The 24,476-nt window shown below is 39.4% G+C and overlaps 9 protein-coding genes across 9 annotated transcripts; 5 read left to right on the forward strand and 4 right to left on the reverse strand.

Annotated features, from left to right (window-relative positions):
* Positions 1-4: 4 nt before the first annotated feature.
* WALSEDRAFT_59088 (glycoside hydrolase/deacetylase) lies at positions 5-1,818 on the forward strand. Its single transcript, XM_006955862.1, has 4 exons — positions 5-369; positions 420-549; positions 595-1,384; positions 1,435-1,818. The coding sequence occupies exons 1-3, from the start codon at positions 70-72 to the stop codon at positions 930-932; spliced, it is 768 nt and encodes a 255-aa protein (XP_006955924.1). The 5' UTR covers positions 5-69; the 3' UTR covers positions 933-1,384; positions 1,435-1,818.
* Positions 433-1,804, reverse strand: WALSEDRAFT_66958 (hypothetical protein). Its single transcript, XM_006955863.1, has 3 exons — positions 1,437-1,804; positions 599-1,386; positions 433-550 (listed from the first exon to the last, which is right to left on the reverse strand). Exons 1-2 carry the CDS (start codon positions 1,793-1,795, stop codon positions 1,038-1,040), a joined length of 708 nt encoding a protein of 235 aa, XP_006955925.1. The 5' UTR covers positions 1,796-1,804; the 3' UTR covers positions 433-550; positions 599-1,037.
* A 231-nt stretch (positions 1,819-2,049) lies between the features above and the next one.
* WALSEDRAFT_66959 (hypothetical protein) lies at positions 2,050-3,725 on the forward strand. The gene is made up of 2 exons (XM_006955864.1): positions 2,050-3,654; positions 3,700-3,725. Exon 1 carries the CDS (start codon positions 2,136-2,138, stop codon positions 3,591-3,593), a length of 1,458 nt encoding a protein of 485 aa, XP_006955926.1. The 5' UTR covers positions 2,050-2,135; the 3' UTR covers positions 3,594-3,654; positions 3,700-3,725.
* A 205-nt stretch (positions 3,726-3,930) lies between these two features.
* Positions 3,931-6,124, forward strand: WALSEDRAFT_59090 (hypothetical protein). The gene is made up of 3 exons (XM_006955865.1): positions 3,931-5,725; positions 5,774-5,803; positions 5,856-6,124. The coding sequence occupies exon 1, from the start codon at positions 4,103-4,105 to the stop codon at positions 5,666-5,668; it is 1,566 nt and encodes a 521-aa protein (XP_006955927.1). The 5' UTR covers positions 3,931-4,102; the 3' UTR covers positions 5,669-5,725; positions 5,774-5,803; positions 5,856-6,124.
* A 169-nt stretch (positions 6,125-6,293) lies between these two features.
* Positions 6,294-8,573, reverse strand: WALSEDRAFT_55951 (hypothetical protein). Its single transcript, XM_006955866.1, has 2 exons — positions 8,187-8,573; positions 6,294-8,141 (listed from the first exon to the last, which is right to left on the reverse strand). Exons 1-2 carry the CDS (start codon positions 8,266-8,268, stop codon positions 6,337-6,339), a joined length of 1,887 nt encoding a protein of 628 aa, XP_006955928.1. The 5' UTR covers positions 8,269-8,573; the 3' UTR covers positions 6,294-6,336.
* WALSEDRAFT_59092 (MFS general substrate transporter) lies at positions 8,429-10,648 on the forward strand. The gene is made up of 10 exons (XM_006955867.1): positions 8,429-8,885; positions 8,932-8,979; positions 9,026-9,037; positions 9,082-9,413; positions 9,459-9,532; positions 9,577-9,733; positions 9,778-9,872; positions 9,919-10,233; positions 10,283-10,484; positions 10,533-10,648. The coding sequence occupies exons 1-10, from the start codon at positions 8,682-8,684 to the stop codon at positions 10,543-10,545; spliced, it is 1,452 nt and encodes a 483-aa protein (XP_006955929.1). The 5' UTR covers positions 8,429-8,681; the 3' UTR covers positions 10,546-10,648.
* Positions 10,605-16,847, reverse strand: WALSEDRAFT_59093 (hypothetical protein). Its single transcript, XM_006955868.1, has 7 exons — positions 15,291-16,847; positions 15,080-15,246; positions 14,232-15,035; positions 12,808-14,187; positions 10,961-12,761; positions 10,773-10,917; positions 10,605-10,727 (listed from the first exon to the last, which is right to left on the reverse strand). The coding sequence occupies exons 1-7, from the start codon at positions 16,840-16,842 to the stop codon at positions 10,637-10,639; spliced, it is 5,940 nt and encodes a 1,979-aa protein (XP_006955930.1). The 5' UTR covers positions 16,843-16,847; the 3' UTR covers positions 10,605-10,636.
* On the forward strand, positions 15,291-18,226 carry WALSEDRAFT_34667 (LMWPc-domain-containing protein). Its single transcript, XM_006955869.1, has 6 exons — positions 15,291-16,936; positions 16,982-16,999; positions 17,046-17,119; positions 17,167-17,402; positions 17,449-17,468; positions 17,513-18,226. The coding sequence occupies exons 1-6, from the start codon at positions 16,894-16,896 to the stop codon at positions 17,590-17,592; spliced, it is 471 nt and encodes a 156-aa protein (XP_006955931.1). The 5' UTR covers positions 15,291-16,893; the 3' UTR covers positions 17,593-18,226.
* On the reverse strand, positions 16,881-24,136 carry WALSEDRAFT_59094 (hypothetical protein). Its single transcript, XM_006955870.1, has 15 exons — positions 24,126-24,136; positions 23,958-24,078; positions 22,551-23,909; positions 20,147-22,504; positions 19,948-20,099; positions 18,917-19,898; positions 18,666-18,870; positions 18,396-18,622; positions 18,310-18,346; positions 17,513-18,265; positions 17,449-17,468; positions 17,167-17,402; positions 17,046-17,119; positions 16,982-16,999; positions 16,881-16,936 (listed from the first exon to the last, which is right to left on the reverse strand). Coding segments are annotated over exons 1-10 (5,979 nt in total). The 5' UTR covers positions 24,128-24,136; the 3' UTR covers positions 16,881-16,936; positions 16,982-16,999; positions 17,046-17,119; positions 17,167-17,402; positions 17,449-17,468; positions 17,513-17,729.
* Between the last annotated feature and the right edge of the window lie 340 nt (positions 24,137-24,476).

The following is a 24,476-nucleotide window of genomic DNA, read 5'->3' on the forward strand; positions in this document are numbered from 1 at the left end:
TAATAAACAAACAACCTCACTCATTCATTAATTTAACTTCTTACACTCGTTTCATACAACTTTAAAAAGATGGTATTTCCGAAAAGTCTAATTTTTGCTGCCGCTACAGCAACCACACTTGCTAAACCATTTGACAAACGTCAAAACCTTGGTTTAGTGGAAAATTGTTACCATGACTTCGCAATCACATTCGACGATGGCAGTGTCGGTGCCGAATATGATCTCGTCGACCTCTTTAACGAGAATGAATCAAAGGCTACAATGTTCTTGAACGGATTCAACTACAATTGCATTTATGAAGAAGATTCAGTCGAACGCATTAGAAATACATATAACAGTGGCATGTTAATCGGATCACATACCTGGTCTGTAAGTGCTTATTTATCATTGTATATTGCGCCATCTCATTAGACAAACAGCATCGCAATCTCGGCGAATTGAGTGAAGCAGAAATTGACGAACAAGTCGAACTCGTCAATGATGCAATCTGGAAGATCATCGGTGTTAGACCAAAGTTCCTCAGACCGCCATATGGTAGTGCACCAGAATGTGAGTTCTTGAAATACATTGGATGTCTTTGCTAAAATTTTCAAGGGGCTGTCAACTACATTCAAGAAAAACACGGTATGGTCGTCGTAAACTGGAGCGAGGACTCTCTCGACTCACAAGGTGCATCTGCTGATGAGAGCATTGGTATCTACGATGGATTCACAGACGTTAACGAACCACACCTCACTCTCAATCACGAGACATACGAAACTACACCATACACAGTCATGCCATCGGTTGTTCCTTCACTCAAGGAGCGTGGATTCAACCTTATTACCGTCGCTGAGTGCCTCGACCTTGATGCTTACCTCGAAGTTGGAGAGCCACAAGCTAGAGACGAGACCTGGACTTGCGAAGGTAAGCCAGCTCCCCTCGGCGGTTAAGGCTATTTTATTTCGCCAATAATTGCACAATCAATTGTTAATTTGTTCTGTTCTTAATTGTATTTATGGTCCATACTCGTAGACAAAAAATAAATACGGTATACTTTACTTATATTTCTCAGCCCAGTTGTGTCCACCCATGAACATTGCTGAATCTCCACTTTGTTTCATGTTCCGCCTCTTCGCACCCTCGACGAAAGAATGCAAACCCCGTAGGCGTGCTTCGGTGTATAACATTGCTGTCGTGATAAGAATGGAATCATTGTCGTCTATTTCTGGTGCATGATGTAATGTCATTGCGGCATATTTGTGTCCCATTAGTGGTATGGCATGCCTGACCGATTGCTTTGCAGATGCATAGACGAAGCCAGCTTTATCGCCTACAGCTTCATATTTATTCCCATATACGTCAATAGTCACGGTGCTTCCATCAAACAGCGTGAACTTGAACTGCCTGTTATTCTAATTAGCAAATCACATAAACAAAACAAATGAAAGACTCGCTCAACGTCACGCATAATATCAAAGTATGTAACTAATCCATTGATAGTGACTTTCATCTTATTCTCTGTGACTTGTACCCATTCAGCTAGGGTGTCTTTCTTCCATTGGTCCATATATACTGTACTTGTGATTGGTGCACCCTTCTCGGCGTAGCTACCATCGTAGCGAGCGACTATATTACATGCACTGCCTTTATCATAAATATGCATATACGATAACTGACTTGCTTCTTGTGCTTCAGCAACCGTGTAGTTTATGTCACAATCTCGTTGTGTTGTATAAGTCTTAGCTGACTTATCATTTACTGCATTAGTATTTACGAGTGTTGTTGTCGTCGAAGCTGTTTCAATTACTGACATTGTGATAATAAACCGAGATAAACATTCTCACTGCTTTTTTAAGTATCCAAAACACATCATGTGAATCATCACCGCTCGGAAGTATTCGAATGCACCGCATGTATGGAAGGGTTTACTGATGTTCGGCATATAAATATTGGGTTATTATAATTTAAATTTCGGACCATCTTCAGTGGTGTTTTTATTTACCTTTGATCGAACCTGCGCGCTGTGTTGTATCGACGTCGAAAATACTCTTTTATCAACCGCCATGCAGAACATCATAAATCTGTATAACGCTAGATCAAAGAATCGTCATCATCATAGGGAAAATGATGCTGCACGCCGTGCTCACTTAATAATGAATGAGAAGCCAGCAGAAATCAACGAAAGTAATACAATAGATTATACCTCTAAACTGCCGGCAGAGCTGATGATATACATGGCTGAAACACTGATAGAGGTAGACAGCAATTATCTTGTCCGATTTTCTCAACTGAATCGACGGTGGAGAAAAACACTGTTTGAAACATCGTCACTTTTTGAAAAGTGCATAGTTGCATATGATTTGAAAACGACGTTTAAAACTATAAGGAAAATCAAATGGTTTATGCAGTTTAATCTCAAACACATCAAATTTGTACATTTCAATGATTTGTCAATCTTTGATCCATCCGATATGGGAGATCGCAACGAAAGTTTAGAGTTGCTTAGAGCCGATTTTGACGATATGAGAATGGATTCGGTAGAAATTACGACGGAGTTTTGGATAAAGCCGAGGCAATTCATCTGCAACAGAATTGCAGAAATACTTGAACACTTTAATGTTGTCTCAATTGCCCATTTGATTATCAACGGAAAAAACTTTGGTCGTGATTTGGGTGAAGCGCCACTTCTTTCATTTAGAAAATTTGGAAAGAAAGATATCGAGAAGCTTACATTGATCGGCCCAATTTGGGTAGATGAAGATGAGAGAGATTCGTATCTATTTCCTTATGTGAAGTCAGTCGAATGTTGGGGTGCATATACCAGAAGTATCCACGTAATGTGTCCAAACTTATTACATTACGAAGCAAAGATGTATCAAGGAAATAATGCGACCACTTCCATTCCGCAAGCTGGTAGGTGTGTAGCAAAGTTGACTCCAGAGTTGGCAGTTTGTATCGCTGAGCATGTCTCACGCATTGATCATGAAACCCTGTCTAATCTTACTCGAGTTAGTTCACTATGGAGAAATACGCTTCTTAGGGAACCGCAGCTTTTTAATCGAAGTACAGTTACTTTTAAGCGTAAAGAAGAATACAAAGCACTTAGAAAAATGGCGTGGTTCAGGAAGCTTGGTCTTAGACATTTGAAGTTCATATATGTCAGCGATTTGAATCTCAAAACATTCTCTTCTTATGGTGATCCCCAAGAAAGTTTAGAAATACTTGGACATAGCGATTTTGAGGAGGCTTCACTAGATTCCGTGGAAATCGTTCTACCATTATGCCCAAGAAAGCACATATGCGACAGAATATATGAAATGTTAGAGTATTTCAAGATTACTCAAATTCGGCATTTAATAATAAATGTGAGAGATTGTTATACCAGCCCAGGGGAACAAATTGAACTTCCATTTGCAAGATTCCAGAACAAATGCTTAGAAAATCTCACAATTAAAGCTTTATTGCGAGTAGATAGCTATGCTAGTACAGATTTTGACCTATGCCAGGCACGAGGTCTTCTTATAGAGAATAATGTTCCTATCCTACATACTTTGGTACCAACAAAACAAATTGGGAGAAATACATCTGACAAAGAGGATGATAGTATTTGAAAATATTTTAGAAAGAATCACAGCGTCAACGTTGCTTCCTTATAGAAAGTATCAAGTATGTGTAGGCAGATGTTTCTTAGAAGGGCTTATATTGACAAGTCCTCAGTATTAATTAAGTAGAGAAGATTACGATTAATGGTGACATTTGTATAACATTAGAAATTATGTCTTAATATATTTCATACGATGGCTTCTTTGGTTACGTACGTAGTCACCCCGTGTGTATGTGAAGCAACAACGTAAAGGCGTGTTGTTGATTAGGTGATGCGCAATTAGAAAGCTCCAAATATCACAGAATTTATTACGTACTCACAATCACCCCAAATAGTATTTCTCGGAAGTATTCAAATGCATGGATTCTGAAAGCGTTTACTGGAATTGTGCATATTAAGACTGAAGTCTTGGGACTTTGAAGTGAAATCTTTACTTTTATACTTTAATCTGCATATGATAGATAGATCCTGTGCTCCGGGTTATCATGACGTTTGAGCACTCTCTAATTAACCACCATGCAGAAAGTCATAAATATGTTTACAACTAAATCAAAAAATCCTGATCATCATAGGGAAAATGATGCTGCACGTCGTGCTCACTTAATAATGAATGAGAAGCCAGCAGAAATCAACGAAAGTAATACAAAAGATCATACCTCTAAACTGCCTGCAGAGCTGATGATATACATGGCTGAAACACTGATAGAGGTAGACAGCAATTATCTTGTCCGATTTTCTCAACTAAATCGACGGTGGAGAAGAACACTGTTTGAAACATCGTCACTTTTTGAAAAGTGCATAGTTGCATACGATTTGAAAACGACGTTTAAAAGTATAAGGAAAATCAAATGGTTTATGCAGTTTAATCTTAAACACATCAAATTTGTACATTTCAGCGATTTGTCAATGTATGGTCCACCCGAACAAGATGATCCCAATAGAGTTTTACAATTGCTTGAAGGTCACTATGATGAAGTTAGTATGGAATCAATAGAAATCACAACAACTTTAGGGACATACCCGAGGAAATACATCTGTTACAGAATTGCAGAAATAATTGAACATTTTAATATCACCTCAATTCGTAATTTGATTATCAACGCAAGTTTTTGCTATTATGATTTAGGTGATTTGCCACGATTTTCATTAAGGAAATTTGTGAACAAAGACATCGAGAAGCTCACATGTATCGGGAGATTCATGGGAGAAAGGAATGAGGAAATTTTTTACATATTTCCTCAGGTTAGGTCAGTTATTATCAATGGGTCTGTAGTATCAATGGGAACGATTGAACGTATGTTTCCGAACTTAAAATATTATGAACTTAATAATGTTATATTGAGGTCGCCTCCAACTCCACGTCCCAGCAATCCCTATGAACGTATCGGTGTATCAAAGGTGACGCCTGAATTTCTGGTTTATATTGCTGAGCATCTCTCACGCGTTGATAATGAAACTCTATATAATCTTACACAAGTTTGTTCACTATGGAGAAATACGCTTCTTAGGGAACCACAGATTTTCAATCGATGTACGGTCACTTTCAAACATAAAAAACAGTATAAAACACTTAGAAAAATTGCGTGGTTCAGAAAGCTTGGTCTTAGACACTTGAAGTTCATATATGTCAGTGATTTAGATCTTCAAACGTTCCATTCTTATGGTGACCCACAAGAAAGTCTAGAAATACTTGGACGTAGCGACTTTGAGGGGATTTCACTAGATTCAGTGGAAATTTACTTACCGTTATGTCCAAGGAAGTGGATTTTTGATAGAATATATGAAGTACTGGATTATTTCAATATAAACACAATTCGTCATTTGATAATAAACGTAGAAGAATGTTATACCATGCAAAGCAAACAAATTGAACTGCCATTTGCACGATTTCAGAACAAATGCTTAGAAAATCTCACAATTAAAGCTCTATTGCGAGTAGATAGCTATACTAGTACAGACTTTGACCTACGCCAGGCACGAAGTCTGCTTATAGAGAATAATGTTCCTATCGTGCATTATTTAGTTCCAACAACGAAACAAACGGAGGGAAATACAGCTGATCAGGGGAAGGATGATGCTTGAAACAATCTTAAAACTGTATAACATGGCTCCTACTTTTCTTTTGAATAGAATCAAATCTGTATAACCAAATGTTTCTTTTAAATACTTAAACTGACAAATTTTCAGTAGTATCAGACAAAGCACTATTTTTGCTTAGTAGGTAGTGCTTGTTTATAGTTTTCATATAATCTAATTAATGAGGTTTAAGGAAGCTGTATTCATACATTCTATCTATGTAGTTAGTTTATGTGCTTTAAATGGATTATACTTTAGTTGAGGAAGACTAATCATCTTGATAACTACAACTATGCACATTGTTATCGACGAGGCGGTATTTACAACACTGAATCTTTGGTGAGGTGAATTACTTCCTTCAGAAATATAGCGTCGAAACCGTAAAATTGATTTTCTCACCAGTTTCATCAGCGTTGGTTAATTTCATTGCGTAGTTTTGAGAAGTGGTATTATATATACCTTCACAGGGATCTCTTGCTATTTCAAGTCCACATGTCCATCTAGCAGACCCTATCAGTATGATCTACCAACTTGCAATGTCTTTGATTACATTGTAGAGCACCTGGAGACATACTTACTGGCTATTATTTCCAGAGATCTACATATCCTAATTATATACTAGGATGCTTTCTAATAATCTAAATGCTGATCTATCAAATAAATATTTACATTACTTAGTAATCAAAAGGATAATTATCGTCCAAGCTGGTCAACGAAGGAAGTGTGTTAAGGAATTGAGCACTAGGTATGGTAGTGGTTAACATGTTCTCTATATCAGAATTAAAGAGCTTCTCAATAGTGATGTCTAAACCGTTGTTATCATCGCGCAACCACGTGATTATGTCTGATAAACGCCCAGCAACGTAATAACGAGATTCTCTCGACTTTATGTAATTGTGTAACATTTCGACTGCTTTTTCTAGATCATCGAAAATTACGGTTCCTTTCATTTTACCCGTCCATTTACACACTAAAGCACTGACGCAGCTTATGAAAGCATATGTAACGATTGTGTCTGTTCTCGGATCAATTTCTTTGAATAGATCTACCACATGCGCCATGCTGAGTGCTGCATTGACGCAAATTGCTGAGGACGTCAATGAAAGTGAACGAAGATGCCCGGTTGCATTAATAAATGGTCGATGAACCAAAGTCTGTACCATCAAGTAGAGTGACATCAGGGTAGACCTCTGTGTGAAGATCTTGCTATCATTATTGTCGTCGCTCCATTTCAGAAAATCTGGGATATTCATTACCCAATTGTCTAATTTGTTGTTTAGTTCAGCTACGTTTAGAATTAACTGATGAGCTTTCATTGGATCACTAGGAGCAAGTGATATTGAGCGATCATCATATAGTGAATCCAAAGCATGTCTAGCAATAACGATGAGATCCAAAAATGCATTGAATGCAACTATATCCTGTTCATCTTCATCGGGTAATGCTGCAGGTCTTGGGATTTTGATTAGATGTTCAGCAATTGTAGAATCTCGTCCGAGAAAAGTCGACATTTCACTATCTATTTGATACAAATTCCAGAATGCCCGACGACGTAACTCGTCTTTAACTACATCACCAGAACTCCGATGAAAATGCGCACCGATATCTTTCGATAGAACAACACCTTGCGCTGCAATCGTCCATGAGCTACTATGATATGGATTAGAATGTAGAAATACAGCTGCTAGGGCTGATTGCTGTAAATCGGCTAAACTTGGAGAAAGTGCTGGGATAGTCTTAGCTATGGATGCATATTTTAGGAAAAATGGCCATCCCGCACTATGAAATGATAACGCTTTGCCGTTAGGGCCTAATTCAGATGGGTCTAAGACACGTGGATCGTCAGATAACCTGCTTCCAATCGCGCATACGAGCCAGAGACATCTCCTAAAATCCTTATCGAACATTTTTCCCTCTTTAAATGTCTTCTTGTGTAATAGTGGTCTATGTAAACCTGTATTATTGAAGTAAATCTCAACAAGGTTGTCTATTAGATCTTGTGGTGGATCGAAGTTATCATCTTCAGTTTTCCAAGAGAGTGAAGACCAGTATTGAGATCGCTGGTGTATATTGAAATTACTGGTGTACCCTACAGCCATCTCTCTAATCTTCTCGACTGATTTAAGTTTAAAAACGCTCGCAGAACCGAGTACTCTAGGATCATGGCCATGTGCATCTTTCGACCGTATATATGCCTCTGAGGCACTCGCTTCCATATCATCAGACGACGGCTCAGGGACTATTTCAGATTGTGCTCCCTCATCGATGATATTAAGCTGTTGTAACTTTCCAACATCTATTCCAGGATGTAATCTACTAAGCAAGCCAAGTAACTCTTCATGTTTGCTGTTTAAGTCCTTATACATCTCTTTATATCTTGCACCCCGCACTGGTGCCTCATCGAATGTGCAGTCAATGTAGCTTCGTTCACACCGCGTACATGAACTCTCTGCATTCTCCAATCTCTCCTCAATATCGCCTATTATTTAGTGAGATTGTGTTTTATATAAAGTTTGCCACATACATTTCAATTTTCGCTTTCTGCACGTATCACAGACCCTAACTTTACTGATTTTCCTCTTTTTAAAATTATCTTTCATTAACATTCATTGATAATGTAATGATCGTTTAACTGAAAGTCAATTTTCTTATCGTGCCTAAAGGAACATTCTATAAAATCTCAGACCGTTTCGGAGTTTGAAAGCGAAATCTCGGTGTACAATTTGCGAAATAGTTTAGAAACGGGAGAAACTGCTGATTTATTTAGATAACTTTATTGTGCTTTCGTTAGTCACCTGATGTTTCAAATTTCAAACGGCGATCAACTTGATAAAAGACATGAGCATATAAAGTTCTATGAACTAATCCGTTAATTTATAAATACCTTCACCTGCTTATAGCGGCTAGCCGGCCGTCCGTCCTTTCATCCCAGACCGTGAGAATCAATATTCCAATTGCGGCGGCATGTCTAATATCAGCGATATTCTTCTTCTTTGAAAGCATCTAAGAGTACCATCTAATGGACAGCTCCACCCTAAACTCTTCAGATGAGAAGAACATCGGTCTTTACAATCAAAATGAGGACGCAATACGTAAGAGGCTTCTAAGGAGAGTCGATTGGAATGTTGTCGGTATTCTGGTATTCATCTACGCAGTCAACTTTCTCGATAGAGTGGCAGTTGGTCAAGCCAAGCTTGAAGGTATGCTTGAAGACATCAATGTTGTGAGTGATGAGGTCATTTTTGATATATGTCTCACACTTTCCCCAGTCAGATAAGCAATTTCAAATAGCTTTGACTGTCTTTTACATTAGTTATGTGCGTATAATAGTGTTATGAGTAGTGTAACTGACAAATACAACAGATGGTTTCTGAGGTTAGAAATTTTACGATGGATGATCACATCTGACAGAATATTAGATTCCATGGAATATGCTAACAAAGAGGATTGGTCCGCAAAGGACAATCCCTTTGATGGCCTTAACCTGGTCTGTGGTATGCACTCTTACTGGTATCGTCAAAAACTATCCTGGACTTCTAGCTGTACGCTGGTTCCTAGGCCTGGGTGAGGGTGGTATTTTTCCTGGCATGATTTTCTTCTTGTCTGCCTGGTATCCTAGAAAAAAATTGGCATTTAGAATATCAACTGTTTACAACGCGAGTCAATTTGCAGGTGCATTTGGCGGTATATTCTCCTATGCACTAGCTCAACTGGACGGTGTTGGTGGATTGAGAGGCTGGCGCTGGATTATGTGAGTTTTCGTTATACTAGTAAAGACAACTCTGACATACAAAAGTATCATCGAAGGTTTACTGAGCTTTATAATAGCATTTACCTCTATTTTCTGCATACAAGACTTCCCGCAGAAGTGTGAGTGGTTTTATCACCTCTATTACTTATCTAATACGTCATAGCTAAACTTCTCAATGAAGATGAGAAAGGCGTGTGGTTTAGGTACATTGAAGAACAACAAGGCGTGGCAGAATCCAAGAATGTCCCATTCACTATGGGCCAAGTCACGTCAGTATTAAAGGATCGTAGAACTTACATGTTCAGCGCTATTAATTATTGGTACGTGAAAGTCTCTCTTATCTTTAAGAACTTACATATTTTAGTAACGGCTCACTATTTTACGCATTAGCTACCTGGATCCCTACTATTATTAAGTCTTTGGGTGATTTCGATGCCGCTCAGTCGCACCTTCTAACTGGTATGTCTTAGTATTCTTTACAGGGTTACGAGTTAAAACAATCTAGCTCCAGTATATGTTTGCGGTATTATAGTTACATTTACAGCGGCGTGGCTTTCAGATCACTTCCAACAGCGCGGAATCCTCTGTATAATCGGGTTCGTAGTTAGTGGTATTGGATTCATTATTATACTGTCTGTTCAAGCTGTGAGCGGGAAGTTCTTCAGTCTGTTCCTGATGGTCAGCGGAACGAACATTTGCAATGCCGGTTTGCTGTCATGGTTCGGTGCCACATACGCACCACTTTATAAACGTGCCTTTGCAGTAGGATTCATTGTAATGTTGGGCAATTGTGGCGGTCTTGTTAGCTCATTCATCTATCGTATGTTCCTAAACATAATGAATTATTCGCGCTAACATATAAATAACAGCTGAATCGACAGCGCCAAGATTTATTCCGGGACACGCTTATTGTCTCGCTTTGGCTTTGACCGGTCTCATAGTCGCTTCAATCTTGCGTTGGACGATTAAGAGAGAAAATAAACGTCGAGACAAAGTTGGAGATAAGGATATACTTATGGGTATGTCTGACCTAGATATAGCTTTATTGGGCGATAAACATCCACAATTTAGGTGAGTTAGCCTGATTGATTATTGACAAACAAACTTATGGGTCTATAGATACGTTATTTAGCATAAAACTACTTAATTTTTATTTTGCATATATATTACTTCTCAATAAACAGACATGCGTTTGAGAATATGTTATAAATGGTATCATTACATTATTTTCCAAAGGAAGTTGCAAGAGCTTGCTGTACTTGAAGGATTTGTTCCGAGACTGCTGATAATGTACCTTCATCAAGACGATTGAACCTGAAATACGTTAGCGTTAGTCATACCAAGGTAAGATAAACTTACTCATCAAAGCATCCCCATGCTCCAACTTGACACAAACCGATAAAGATACGACCCATGGCCTGAAAATCGAATGTTTCGTCGCAACAGAAAACCAATACAAATCTACCGAGCTGAACACCCAAGGCTTTGACGGATTCAGTTTTACCTGTAGAATGTAAATAGAATAAGGTTATATGGATATTACCTACCTGTACCAGCAGGCCCGAAAGGTGCACCACCGAGTTGTGAATTCAATGCTTGAGTTAAAGTCAAGTAACAGCGATCAGTGAGTGGTGTCTGGACAAGTCTATCAGGAACACCTAAGTACTCATATCCGTAATCGAATGTAGCATCAGCCATGTGAACGTTAAGTCGATCTATAGAATTACTGACGCTTGTGTCAAGGTAGAATCTCATTTGATAGAGCCAATTGAAATCTCTGTGACTTTTAACTTCGTCACGTATCAGTGAACGAAGTACGTCTCTTTGATGAACCAATTCTGTAATGAGATGTTCGCATTTTCGTCTTTGTATCGTTGGCAAATTCGTCAAAACGGTATCAGCTAAAACATCAAGCGTCCTAAGAATGATTGTTTGTGGGCTTTTCAGATCTGATCCAGATTGTAGATCTTTATCAACAATAGTAGAATATTCGACCTGTATAGCTAAGACAACTAATTGAGCAGGGAAGCGATTCATCCAATTTAAGAAAATATCGACGTCCAATTTATCTTCATTAGAATAGAATTCGCGAAGAGATTCGACTGCTTCAGTTAGAAGGTCTGCCAATGATGTTCTCATTTCACTCTCAATCTTGGCCAACCAATCGTTGATCTTTGGATAATCTTTCAACTGGATTGCATTAGAGAATTTAACTACTTCTCCCTCCTTCGATACCATCGCTTGAATCTCAGTGATATCTTCATCAAGAATGACGTTAGATATACCTGCAAACATCTTCTTCAAGTGCTTCATAATCCTTAAGATATCTTTGCTATTACCAATGATTTCAAGTAAGTCTTCATCACCAACAAAGTAGAATCGAGGGAATGATGAACGCTCACGTTCAAGATATTCACCAAGAGCTTTTTGAACTTTATTTAAGGTCTCAGCGAGTTTTTCCATGCGCTTTTGTACATCTGTAATGCCAAGGACTTCTAAAACATAAGGAGATCTTTTAACGCCTTTGAGAATATTGTAAAATTCTGTGTTGATTGTTTGGAATTTCTGACTTTCCATCGGTAGCAAATGTTTAATGTCAGCTGAACTTGAGAAAATACCTTCTAGGTAAACCCATTGGCGTTGAACATCTATCCAGAGATTGAATAAATTGTGTACGCGGTTGAGTTTATCTTCCCATGATCTAGCATCATCTTCAAATACCTTGAAATATGGTGAATTGGACATGGCTGTGAGTGAGTTGGTATGTTCTGTACATTTAGAGAACAGATCGTCCCATCCTCTAATCAAGTAACACTTGTTTTGGTAGTTGACCAATTCTAATTGATAGCTTGACCATGTTTCGCGGACCTGCTTCAAGAACTCTTCTAATGCCATTTCACCGGCTGCTTGAGTAATGACATCTCTGATCAGTGATTCATTACGTTTCAAATCAATATCGTAAATGTTCTCTAAAGTCATGTTATTAGGCGAGTAAACTCTGTTGATCTTTAGGCTTTTGAACAATTGGTTCCAATGGCGATCGTGAAGAGCTTCAGAACGAAGGTCTGAAATGGTTGAGTTGAGCTTCAAATAGGATCTCAAAGTATCTTGCACAAACTCAAAAGCACTATACTGACGCATACGACTTGGCATCTCATTAGTGGAATTCAGGAGACCTTCTAATGATGATCGCAGCTTGCGGGGTTGAAGGGACGCCCAAGTTGTTTCCTTAATTTCAGCAATTTGATCCCAAACACCCGAAAGAGCAGTCCAAACAGCGCGTAAGTCCTTTAACTCCTCAAGAACAGGTTCCAAACGATCGTCATTCATATGCTCAAGATCTAGAGCCTATCAATCTAGTCAGTAAGTAGCAATTATGTAACCTTTTACCCACCTCTTTAGCTCTAAAGACCAAATCGTATTGACTCTTTAGTTGTTCAACACGTGAACCATAAATATTGATAGTATTCATGGCCTGATCTGCACGTATATTACCTTGGATTGGTTTATTGTCCTCCCACTCCTTAGTAATCTCTTCAATTTTGTTACGAACAATTTTGTCTTCTGCATCTATCTTGAGCTGTAAACCAGACAATTGTTCAAGAATGAGATCATTTTTACGTTTGAGGATCTCATTGAAAGCACTCCATTCACCTTGAACTTGATCAACCCACATCCAGTCACTTGGGAATTGGTAACGTTGCTTGTCGAGTGTTTTTTCACTTTCAACAAAAATAGCAATTTCGGGATCCCACTTCTTTGCCTTTTTCTTAATATCTTGGACGAAGGTAATGAATGATACGGCCTGCACAGTTGAGCTGCCTTCAATTGATTGAGTCTCTAGTTCGTATCTGGCCTTTTGTATAGCTGAATGAGTATCCTTCATCGCGTCCTTAAGCTTTTGTCCAAATCTAGTAACAATATCACGCTGCCAGAAATCGTATTTGGCATTGACTTTGACTTGTACTTGAGCAAAGTCAACGATAGCAGCGCCGAATGTGTGTTGGGTGTCAGAAGTGTCAAAGGTGCTTCTCGTTCTCTTGATTTCACTGAGTAATTGCTGCCACAAAGCCAATGAATCGCCAAGACGGCTATAAACCTGTTCGCCTTCAAGATCCCATAATGATTGGAATTGTAACCATTTACCAACGTATTCCCCAACATCCTTCACTTTATCTTCAATAAGTGCAAATGGTTTTGAAAGAGTCTCAAATGGAAGCTTCGTCAAAAGCGTGGTATAAGTGTTATCATGACTTGACTCTGATACCTTATCGAATTGTAGTCCAATTTCATATCGAGATGACTGGATTCGAGGGAGGTTACATATAACACCTAACCAGACATGTAATTGTTTGTACCACTCTGTCCGTGAATGTTCAATTGGAGGATCAACATAAATTACTTGATCTCTGATCCTAATTTCATGGTAGAGTTGTTCCAATTCGACAAAATGTTCATGTTCATGCTTTACTTTCTTTCTGATGGCCTCTTTTGAGCGACTAACTGGTGCTTCTTCTTTACTTCTATTGAAGGCAATACACCATTCGTCAATAATTTGCTTGACACGCTCAAGCAAAACGTTCTCGATCTTGCTATCCAGCGCTGCAACCCAACTATCAAGGTTTGCATAGCCTTCAAGGTTGAGCTTGTCGATCGTCTTTTGAATAGTAGTAAGATGTGAAGTAAAGATTTCGTTATTGAAGGGGCAAGTTGAAAGCTCATCAATTATTCTCATCACATCATTATACGTATCTATCAGATCGTCTGTTTTATCCTATATAAAGTCAGCAGCGATAGTAGACATTTATTCTATCTCACTTGTAATATGCTAACAGAGCTTGCGAATTCGCGTATGAAATACATGTGTCTTCCTTCACGACCTTCAATACTTGACAAGGCGCCAAAGCGTGTATCATAAGTGTTTACGAAAAACTCCCATCTCAAAGGCATACCTCTAGTAATTATATTTTGAGCTTCTATCCTATATTCAGCAATCAATGTTTCGATACCGGGATTCGCTAGTATTCTTTCTACCGTCAAAGAGTAAGTTCTTACAGTTTCCATTAAACTAACTGCGTGTGGGTAGACACGCTTGGCATCTTTGGCAATGTTAACGATAGCATGAGGAACTTGGAATTGTCTCCAAATTAAATTACGCACTTCCTTGAAAAGTGTGATGACTTGTGGATCGAAATTGACACCAAGTTGGTAGACATTTAATTCACCTGTGAGAGAATTACGAGTGCGATTGATTTCAAACAAACGACCTTCAATACGCATATCACGTCGATTAATTTCATGTAACCACGCATCAAAGATTGGTTTAGTATCAAGCTTTTTTCTGAATGATGTACTTTCGCTTTGTAGCTTGGCACCTTCAGCATATAAGTCCCATCCTTCACCAAGGACATCCTCAACACGTTTCATGTACATGTTCAATTGTCTTTCAATTTGCTTTGCCCAGATAATGGCACCAGCAATTGGAGGAATATCCCTGAGTTGGGACATATGAAATGCTTCCGTGTTTTTATACTGCATCGTGAACTTTCCATGTAAACGTTTGATATCTTCCTTGACGGAATCAATGAGTTGCGTTTGATATTCTGATATAGCTCCACGAATCTGGGACTATCAAAATAATGTGGAAAAAGTTAAGTATTACTAACCTTTGGTCTAACGAAAAGTGCATTATAATAACCAAATACTCTGAACATTTCAGATGCATTGCGTGCGGTACCCAAGCGATCCCTGAGACGTGCAATAATTTGGTTTTCGACGCGAGCCACACGTTCATTGTAAGCAGTCTCAGCGGCGATCCAGATCTCCGTCCCCTCTGTAGGATTGAGTAAGGGTACTATTACTTGCATTAATACTCACCAACTGAAATATCCAATACATTGACATTTTTTAAGGTATCATATGCAGCCTTAACTTCATCTTCCATATCAAGATCAGTCAGGTTGTCAGCTACGACGCCACTGCCAGCTTTTGTATTTTTCATTGCAGTCATCGTGCGTAGTTGTTCATGCTGTTTGCGGAAGTTACGTAAATAATTACATCTTTCAGCTAACTTCCAATGGGCTGCATTAATCTTAATTGGTAAGAACTTTTCTGAACGCTTTCGTGTTACTTCACGCGCCACGTTTGTAAATTCTTTGAGTACATCATCCCAGACTCTGAAAGCGGAATCTGCAGCATTGATAGAGCGTTCAAAACTTTCATATTCCATATACATCAGTCTATGGGATTGAAGAATTCTAAGCATTTGATCATTAAAGTCCTTCGAAATGGCTTCTACTAAAGGTAATGCACGTCTAATTGGGTATGGTGATAATTTGAGCTTTTTATTGATATGTCCAAATATGAGATATAAACTGTCTTGAACTTTATCGAAATCGGTCGCAGATAAGAGTTCATCTAGAGGGAAATCTTTCATGAGTTGATTATATTTGTGTACAACGTCAGTCGCTTCTTTCAAACCGGTATCAGCGATGAATGAGACAGTTGCATGGAAACGTTTGGCATACTTAAGGATTTCAAGAGTGAGCATGATTGGTTCAGACTTCAGCTGTTCTTCAATACTCTCGAGTGCTCTCTCCATACTTAACCAGAAGTTAATTTCCTGTGATGCAGTACCACTAGCGACATCCCTGTTTAACTTGGTAACATTTCTAATTTCTTTGATCCAACTATTGACATCATTTTGTAGACGATTGAGGAATGTGCTATCATTGAGAAGTGATTGCGGTTGAACATCAGATGGTGCGGGTCTCGTCCCAGCGTTATGTGCCATAGTGACAGCATCCCTGACAGCAGAATGAATAACAAGATGTGTTTCAGGTATTTCAACATTTTGTTGTAAATGGAGTAAAGACAACTCTAATTCTGCAAACTTCTTCTTTGTCATTGGAATACCCAATTTCGCATCTGAGTCTTTCGATTTGTTGATATCGCCACCTTTTCCTTTCGCATTAACAAAAGCATCAAAGTATGGTGCAGCTGCGAGATGCACAAGCGCGTGCAATACTTCATAGCCGCCATCTGCAAGATTGAGAATGACGAGTTGAGAAGAGAGGGGATCTACGGGCGAGAGAGTGGGGAATCTCTTCAACATAAATACAGTAGAAACTAAATTTGGGGGGTGCGTCAACGTGTGTGTCAGATTGTAAGTAAATCTCGGTGGATCATCGTCTGTCCGTAGTTGTTGGATATAAAGACCCATGAGAGATTGGTCATTGGCAAATCTAAGGATATCTTCTTCTGTATTTTCATTCCATAACGTGATTAGATCGCTCGTATCTGCATTCAATAATTTTGGTAGGAGATCCTGGAGATAGAGCTTAAAAGAGTGCGCGTCTAAACCCTCATCTATCGGTTCTGTAGCTGGCGGTGGCTCTGGGTTTATTTGCAACGCGTCAGCGACTGACATCTCTGATATCCTGGTCGTTGCAATTCAAGGGTATCTTATTCAATAACAACGATGAGCAAACCGGTAGAAAAGAAAGTATTAGCTGTATGCCTCGGTATGTTAATTTATTATTGTTATTATTTTACTAAGAGTTACCTAGGAAATATCTGTAGATCTCGTAAGTGCTAGTACACAGATATCACACAAATATTGACAGGATACAGCAATGGCTGAGGGAGTTCTTACTCATTTGAAAGACCAGAACAACCTTCCTATCTATGTTGAGTCAGCTGGTACTGTATGTGTCTTCCCGACAGTCAGCGACCAAGTCTAAACATTCTATAGGCCGCCTACCACGAAGGTGAATATGCTGATGACAGAACTATTGCTACACTCCAAAAGCATGGTATTCCTATGAATTCACTTGCTAGAAAAGTCAGACAAAACGATTTCCAAGAGTTTGACTATATTCTAGCGATGGATGGTAGCAACCTCTCTAATTTACTTAGAATTGCGCCAAAGAACTGTAAAGCTGATATCAAATTGTTCGGTTCTTATTTGGATGGAAAAGCAATACAGGAGTGAGTATTATACGTAATTTATATCATTCCTAACTAAAATACTAAGCCCATACTATGGTGGACAAAGTAATGTTAACTTATCAATAAACACATCTACTGACAGCATCTAGTGGGATTCACGAGAACATATGAACAATGTGTGGCTTACGGAAAAGCATTCTATGAATCAATCGGATACACTGTAAACTAAAGGAATATATCGTAACGTGATGTTTACAAAATTAAAATAGAAGAATAAGATAGAAAAGTAAAGTTAGAAACTAAAACATGGAAAGATATTTTTATGCAGTTGATTTAAATGCAATTGATTAATGCTTTGATATTGTATTAAGCAAAATAGCATTCACCTAAGAACAAAGAGCTCAACTCTGATAGCTGCTCTTCATTAAACTTGTGTATGTTTTCAGACCAACTGTCTTGATGAGTACGTCTCCAATCTTGAGCTGTCTTTCTGATTGTAGAGCTAATGACAGTATCTGAGTTTGAAACGTGTTCAGCTAATACCCCTGCGAGTAATTCCGGCATCCACGATGGTACATCATAAGGGAAAGCATTGATTAGAGCGCATATACCCAAAATACCTGAGTGTAGCTTTAACACTGCAGGTGCATAATTTGGATTGACGTCTCCATTTTCCAATCTACGTCTTGGTAACACTGAGTTTGCAGATACTGTCTCCGTGAAACGCTTCTTAAGGTCAAGTGTGAATGACCTCTGTGAACATCTAACTAATCCTGAGAGTGTCTCAGCTGCAGCCTCTCTAACTTCGATATTCTGATCTCTAAGCAATTTGTAAAGCTCTTCCATAACCCCGAGAATTGTTGCTGGAGAAATATGTGGCAGTTGGAAGAAGTAGAAGACAGCTGTAATTAGGTGAGCTACGTGTACTAAAATTTTAGTCACTCACCTGTTATAGGAAGTGCATGTAAACGGACCCGATATTTCTATTGATAAAATATTAAAATACTGCAGACATAAAAAAATTCTACCTACAGTTGATGAACTAACGACATCCAGAAGGGTACGGATGACAGGTTCAGAATACTCTCTTGGTGGCGGAATGACAGCAAATAAGCTCAGTACGGACTGAGCTGTGGCTTGAAGGTCTGGTGAATCAGACAGCTCTCGCATATTGAAGAAGTCACCAAGGAGTCCAATCGAGAATGGATAGAAAGAACATCTTGTAGAGTCGTGAAGTGCATCCCAAAGAAATCTCAAAGCTGTCTCACATTAGCTTGAACAGTATAAAAGCAACATACGTACTAGTCAAACCAACTTTATCATAAGTAGATAAAGCTGACATCGGTGGGGGAAGTCTATTGCTGTGCTCCTTCGCCAAGTGTTGCTTGACCTTCTGGATATGACGGAGTATCTTGTCTTCGGCATTATGCTTGATTATTACTCTGTCACTTGGTACTATTTCGGAGAGCTTCTTGAATTCTGCGACGTTCTTGAAGCTTGGATGTAGCTATCGATTTATGAGCACATTAATTAAATTTTCAAACTTAACTCACCTGTGATCTGCTGAGCTTTTGAAGTGTTTTGGCAATGTTAGCCCTGACTTCCGCGTAGTCATGGTTGAGAGCATCTATTGACCAGTACATATCACTAATATCATCGGACCATGCGGAAAACCTCCAACTTATTACTTTTACAGTTACTCTGAGAAGGTTAATCGAATAAGCTTGTGACCAAGCGGAACTAGAAGCATTTTTCATGAGATCGCCCTGTTCGACAATCCAGTTGATAAGCGGGTACACTCTTCTTGGGTCGCGGTGGTATAAAGTATTTACAACGAACATATCCCAGGTAGCAGCGCTGTCTGGTCTGACATTGCCTAAAAATTGAGGGAACTTTGGAGTAAGCCAATTCCACAAGTCATCTAAAGCGTATTTTGGCCAGTGCTTTATACCTCTAAGTAATCCAGACAAAAGTTCAGATGCAGCCCTCTGTTTGTGTCTATCGCTGACATCTTCCAACAGAGGTTCAATAACTGATTTGAGTAGACCCAAAGGCTTTTCAGACATTGCGAAAATACTCTTTATGAAATTGACGTGATCATATGATGGACCATTGGAGGAAGATTCGATTGACAACTGCGAAACGAATTTGTACCACCATTCACTTGACATAACGGTGTCAGTGATAGCTTTGATTGATGCAGAGCTATCAACTTCCCACTCAAATGGAAAGTGATCTGTTGGTGGTAATCCGTATACGTCCAGTGTACGACCCCAACACAACCATCCCGATTGTGTCTTATCTTGAAGCTGCACATCCTCGTTCCATTCTACAATTGGTTGTTTAAAAGCTTGAAGATATTTCTCAGTTGTGAAATCCTTTTGTTCCTCTATACTTATGGTCTTCTTCAGAGGGTTCTTTGTGCTTCGCAATAACAACTGCTCTCTGAGATTATCACCTTGGCCAAAAGTACGTAACTTGATGAAGTGTAAGATTTTAATCATACTACCGTATGCATGCTCGCGAATCTTAGGACTAAATAACCCGGTTAGGTAGATCACCTCGGTATTTGAAAGAAACTTACTGATCGGAAATAGTTTGGGCAAGGAAGTAAGACGTTAATCTTTCGGGTGTTGGCTTGTCTCTGCGTATCAGGTTCTTGAGCACTCGTTGAGCAATGAGTTGATATCTCCAGTGTGTATTGTTGCTTTCAGCTACGTCTAACAATGGTGTAATCTTTAGTCATTTAGTTAGTAAAGACTTTCAAAATTCATTTGACGTACCAGCTCATCGTAAAGTACTTCACGACTTTCTATACGCTCTACAGCAACATTGCCGACAGCTTGAATGACTTCCTGGCTGTCAACACTGTTACCTCCAATGCTATTTTCAACATCATTCATGACATCCTTGACGTTATCGCAATCCAGGCGTGAAGAGAGCGCAGCAATTTCAGGCATTCTCACTATAATCTCACGAGAAAGGTTTTGTATAAGATTCTGTATAGAAGGCTTTTCTTCAGTTTGTGCTCCCAACAAAGCTAGAATGACCTTCTTGAACTGGCCAAATTGAACAATGTAGTAACTAATCCAAGACTTGTTCATTAGTATGTAAAGTGCACCTTTCATTCTATCAGCATCGGTACCAGGTTTGAGCGATGAGATGATTTTGTCCATTGATAACGCTTTCGTACCGTCATAGAACGCAGCTAATTGTTGTAACGTGTTCTGTGCAGTTTTTCTAACTGCAGTATATGAAGAGAGTGATAATTCGAGGACATCATCAAGTAGCTGATCGTCTAATTTTGAACGTTCGCGATTGAATGTGTTCAAGTGTAATCTAGTTGCATGTAGATATGCTGCTCTTCTAGCGAAAACCAATCGAGGCCATTGTTTCTGTCTTGGCAGAATCTTATTAACGGACTTTTGGAAAGTGTACCTTTGTCTTGTATTTTCGTAATGACTTGAATCCATACCGTTCTCACTCATATATACTCTAACCGATCTCAAAAATGCTTTAACGCAATCAATGGAGTCTGAAGATTCATCTTGCTCTGAAGGATTGTTGAATACGCTAGCAATTTTGTGAAGAGTTTCTCCAAATTTGTACCGAAATTGGTTGAAATAGAGAAGACGACGGTCATCATCCTTTAAAACACCTTGACATTTGAATTCTGGCTGTCTTTGAATGAATTCCTTAGGGAAAACACCATGATCCGAAATGGGATCACCTGCTTCTGGTGCACTTATTTGCAATAATGATGCAATTGCAGTTAATGAATGTCTTATATGAAGTGATATTCTGCAGAAATCATTCGACCAGTCCTTCCCTTTCGTACTTGTGATTAGCGCTTCCATCCTGTTCAACTCAGGCTCGAGAACTTCCTTAAATAACTCTACAGCCATGTCAAACTCGTCTGAAGATGGTACATGCCAGTCAAGTTCAACTTCATCGCTTTCGAACAATTTACCCCAGTGGTAAATATGATTACGAGCAAATGATGGATTCTTCCACTCAGCGTCATTAACGAAGCGGGTGTAAACCGTATAATATTGCGTAAGAGTTTGTAATACCCTCTGTAAGATGCTGGAGGACCACATATAACCCCTCTCAGATTTACATGAGTTGACAGTAAGTTTGAGTATATCGATTAATTCATCCTTATAATCCAGCAAGGCTTTTCCAGAATGACTGACGCAACCAGTTAAGATTGCAAGAGCCCAATGGAGGGCAGTATCACCAGCGAATGGAGTAGAAGTGGACGTTGTGCCAATACTAGAAGCGCCGTGTTTAATTTCTACTCTAATAGTGGAAGTAGTCCAGCTGAAGAATTGCTTGAGAGTTTTGTCAGGATCCGCTTTGGCGAAGCATGAAACAAGCTGACCAATAACCCTGACACCATTTGCACGCGTTGTGGTGGATGCATACTGGAACACTTGCTTCAAGGCCAGTTGAAAGATGTATGGAGATAAGCCACCACAGACTACTTCACATGCTACCATAATCGTATGTAGAACACTCTCCTCAGTACGTCCACCAACTCTGTTGTGCTTCCCACCCTCTTCAGGCAGATTTTCGAACAATATGAAAACTCTTCTGAAAAATTCGATAACCCAGTCTCCAAATGAAGACGTCGAAGTACGTATGAGGTTATCAACTTCCTCATGTGATAAGGGTGGATCATTAGCTTCACGGCCCTCTGGTAAGAAATTGTTTGAATCATTCTCAACTTCAATTGGTGCACATCCGTCTAGGTCCATTGGATTAACGGATTTGCGGCGATAAATGTTTACATCATCAGAACCTTCGGTGGTAGCATCTCCAATTCTGACAGAATGAAGAGACATAATGATGAACATGCAAGTAGCAACGGTCTTGGTCGGATCATTCATATCAATTCCAGGTAAAGAGAACTCAAGTAAGGGGAGAAGATCCTTTGCGCCTGCATAGTACTTTGATCGTGATATGAGATGTGGTGCAATTGTGGACAATGCTGTAATAACTGCGGTAGTGCGATGAGTTTCAGTGAGTGCTTCCAATGAGGGATAAGCTCTTTCCATGAGCGCAGGGTAGATTAGATCCGGCTCAAGGAGTGCGAGATTACGAAGACATCCTTGAGTGTTGGTAATTGATATTGGATCCTGTAAAAATGATTAGTAAAACGGCATAGGCGATTGATATACACACCTTAGAAAACATCGCAAGTAATGCTACAGTACGTAACGAGAAAACGAACTCCTTCTTCATCTGTTTCGTCAATCTCCATTGAAGAGGTGTCTTGCAATCAGGCTTTTGTTCATCAGTCCATCTTTCCAAAAATAAAGATGAAACATCAGAAATGAAATAAGTAAGCGCGAAGGTGTGAGCACCCCAATTGGAAGGATGAAAATAAGTTTCTGTGCTCAGAATAAGCTTATTGAGAGCATCAAGAGCTTTAGAGCCACCAAGATACTTGTTGACGGAATTAAAATTACCAACCGTCGGTGCACTAAGCTGGTTTTTCCCTTTATTGACTGGTGTTTCGGAGACAGGAGTACCTGCAGCAGATGAAACAGCAACGCCGGCTTCTTGAGACATTGAATACACCAAAATGATGGCCAAAGAAAATGTTCTGTTGGTAGGCTTTTTCAAATTTACGACATTCTGACTAATCTTTCCGTCTGGACCAAGTGTATCGCCCCCTCTTAATTTTCCGACTGAAATGTTGAAAGAAGATAAAGCTTTTTGCATTACTGTATCAAATTGTGATTCAGTGAGTAAACCAACGTCCTTCCTAATACCTCTCCAACTGCTGTCTGCGTTTTTGTCTTTTGGTGGTCTGTTCACTGTAGGCACTTCTGAAGGAGCTGGTGCGAGGGAATCGATAATGCGTGGATCACTGATTGACGGATCTAAGTGCTTCTCTGTCAGTCTAGCAAGCAAATCCAAATGCTGGTCATCGATGTGAGATGAATTGAAAGTTTCCCAAATTCTGAAAGTTACAGGCAACCAATATTGGGGGTGTGATAGTGGTAAGAAATGCACCAGAAATGCTTGTGTGGCAATGATAGAGTCAACTGAGGAGCCATCCATTTTAGGCAGAATTGTGTCTAACATATTTTGATATTCAGAAGGGTGGAAGAAGCGTTGAGCGTATTCGACCAAGGTGAGTAGATTGTTGGTAACGTTTTTACGACTAGTTTCACGCTGTTTTGGGAAAAGTTCCTTTGCTAGTATTTCGTAAAGTGGTTTCCAAGGTAAGACAATATCTTTGATTGAGAGACGTTTCTTCGAACTGATGAGCGACATAAGGCGAGTAGCGAATAAATTAATAAATCTACCGTCCATTCCCGGACTAACGAGTAATTGATAATACAGCCGTGTGAGTTGCACTCTTCTCTCCCTGAGCATTGGGTACTTGAGTGATAGCCAGCACTGGAGACTGTGATCCCAGATATTGAATCCAATATCAAAATCCTTTGCTTTAGCAGCGTTTATCAATTTCTTAATAATAAAGTCTAATCTGTCGTCCATCTCGTCGAGTGATTCAGTTTGATATGGTAAATGCTGTAACAGCGTGAGAACAAAATGTTATAGTCATATACCAGTACAGACCTTAAACTGGCGGGTAGCTTTTACTCTGGAGTCGTCATCTCTCGAGAATTTCATCTCGTCCTCCGTGAGATCGATATCAGAATCTAGCGAGTCATCGCTGCTGTAGTCCTCTATATCGGTCCTAGCAATAGTGTGAGAATAGCGCGTGTATTACTTAGTATCTCTCACATCTTGATGGTTTTGGTTGAAGACTACGTAATCGTTTACGTAGCCTCTATCGAGATGGTACGAAATAGAGCGATTTATTGCGGACAAAATCTAGACGATATGATCTCTGAAGCCCCGCTGTATGGATCCCCCATCGTACCTGCTAGGGTTACTACTCTCATAATTTTTCCTCCTCGCTGACTTCTTCGTTCATTACCACCACGTGCTAATTATAGGCGAAGGTGCGGGAATGCGCTGGCTGTAGAGGATAGTATGACTCTGTGGTACTTTCCTCTACAGCCAGTGTACTATACGCCCATTGTGAGTAAATATGCGAGCTGCTGTCTGATGAACTTTGCAAATGGGAATCTC

This window comes from Wallemia mellicola (genome assembly GCF_000263375.1).
Source record: "Wallemia mellicola CBS 633.66 unplaced genomic scaffold WALSEscaffold_1, whole genome shotgun sequence".
Lineage (NCBI taxonomy): Eukaryota > Fungi > Basidiomycota > Wallemiomycetes > Wallemiales > Wallemiaceae > Wallemia > Wallemia mellicola.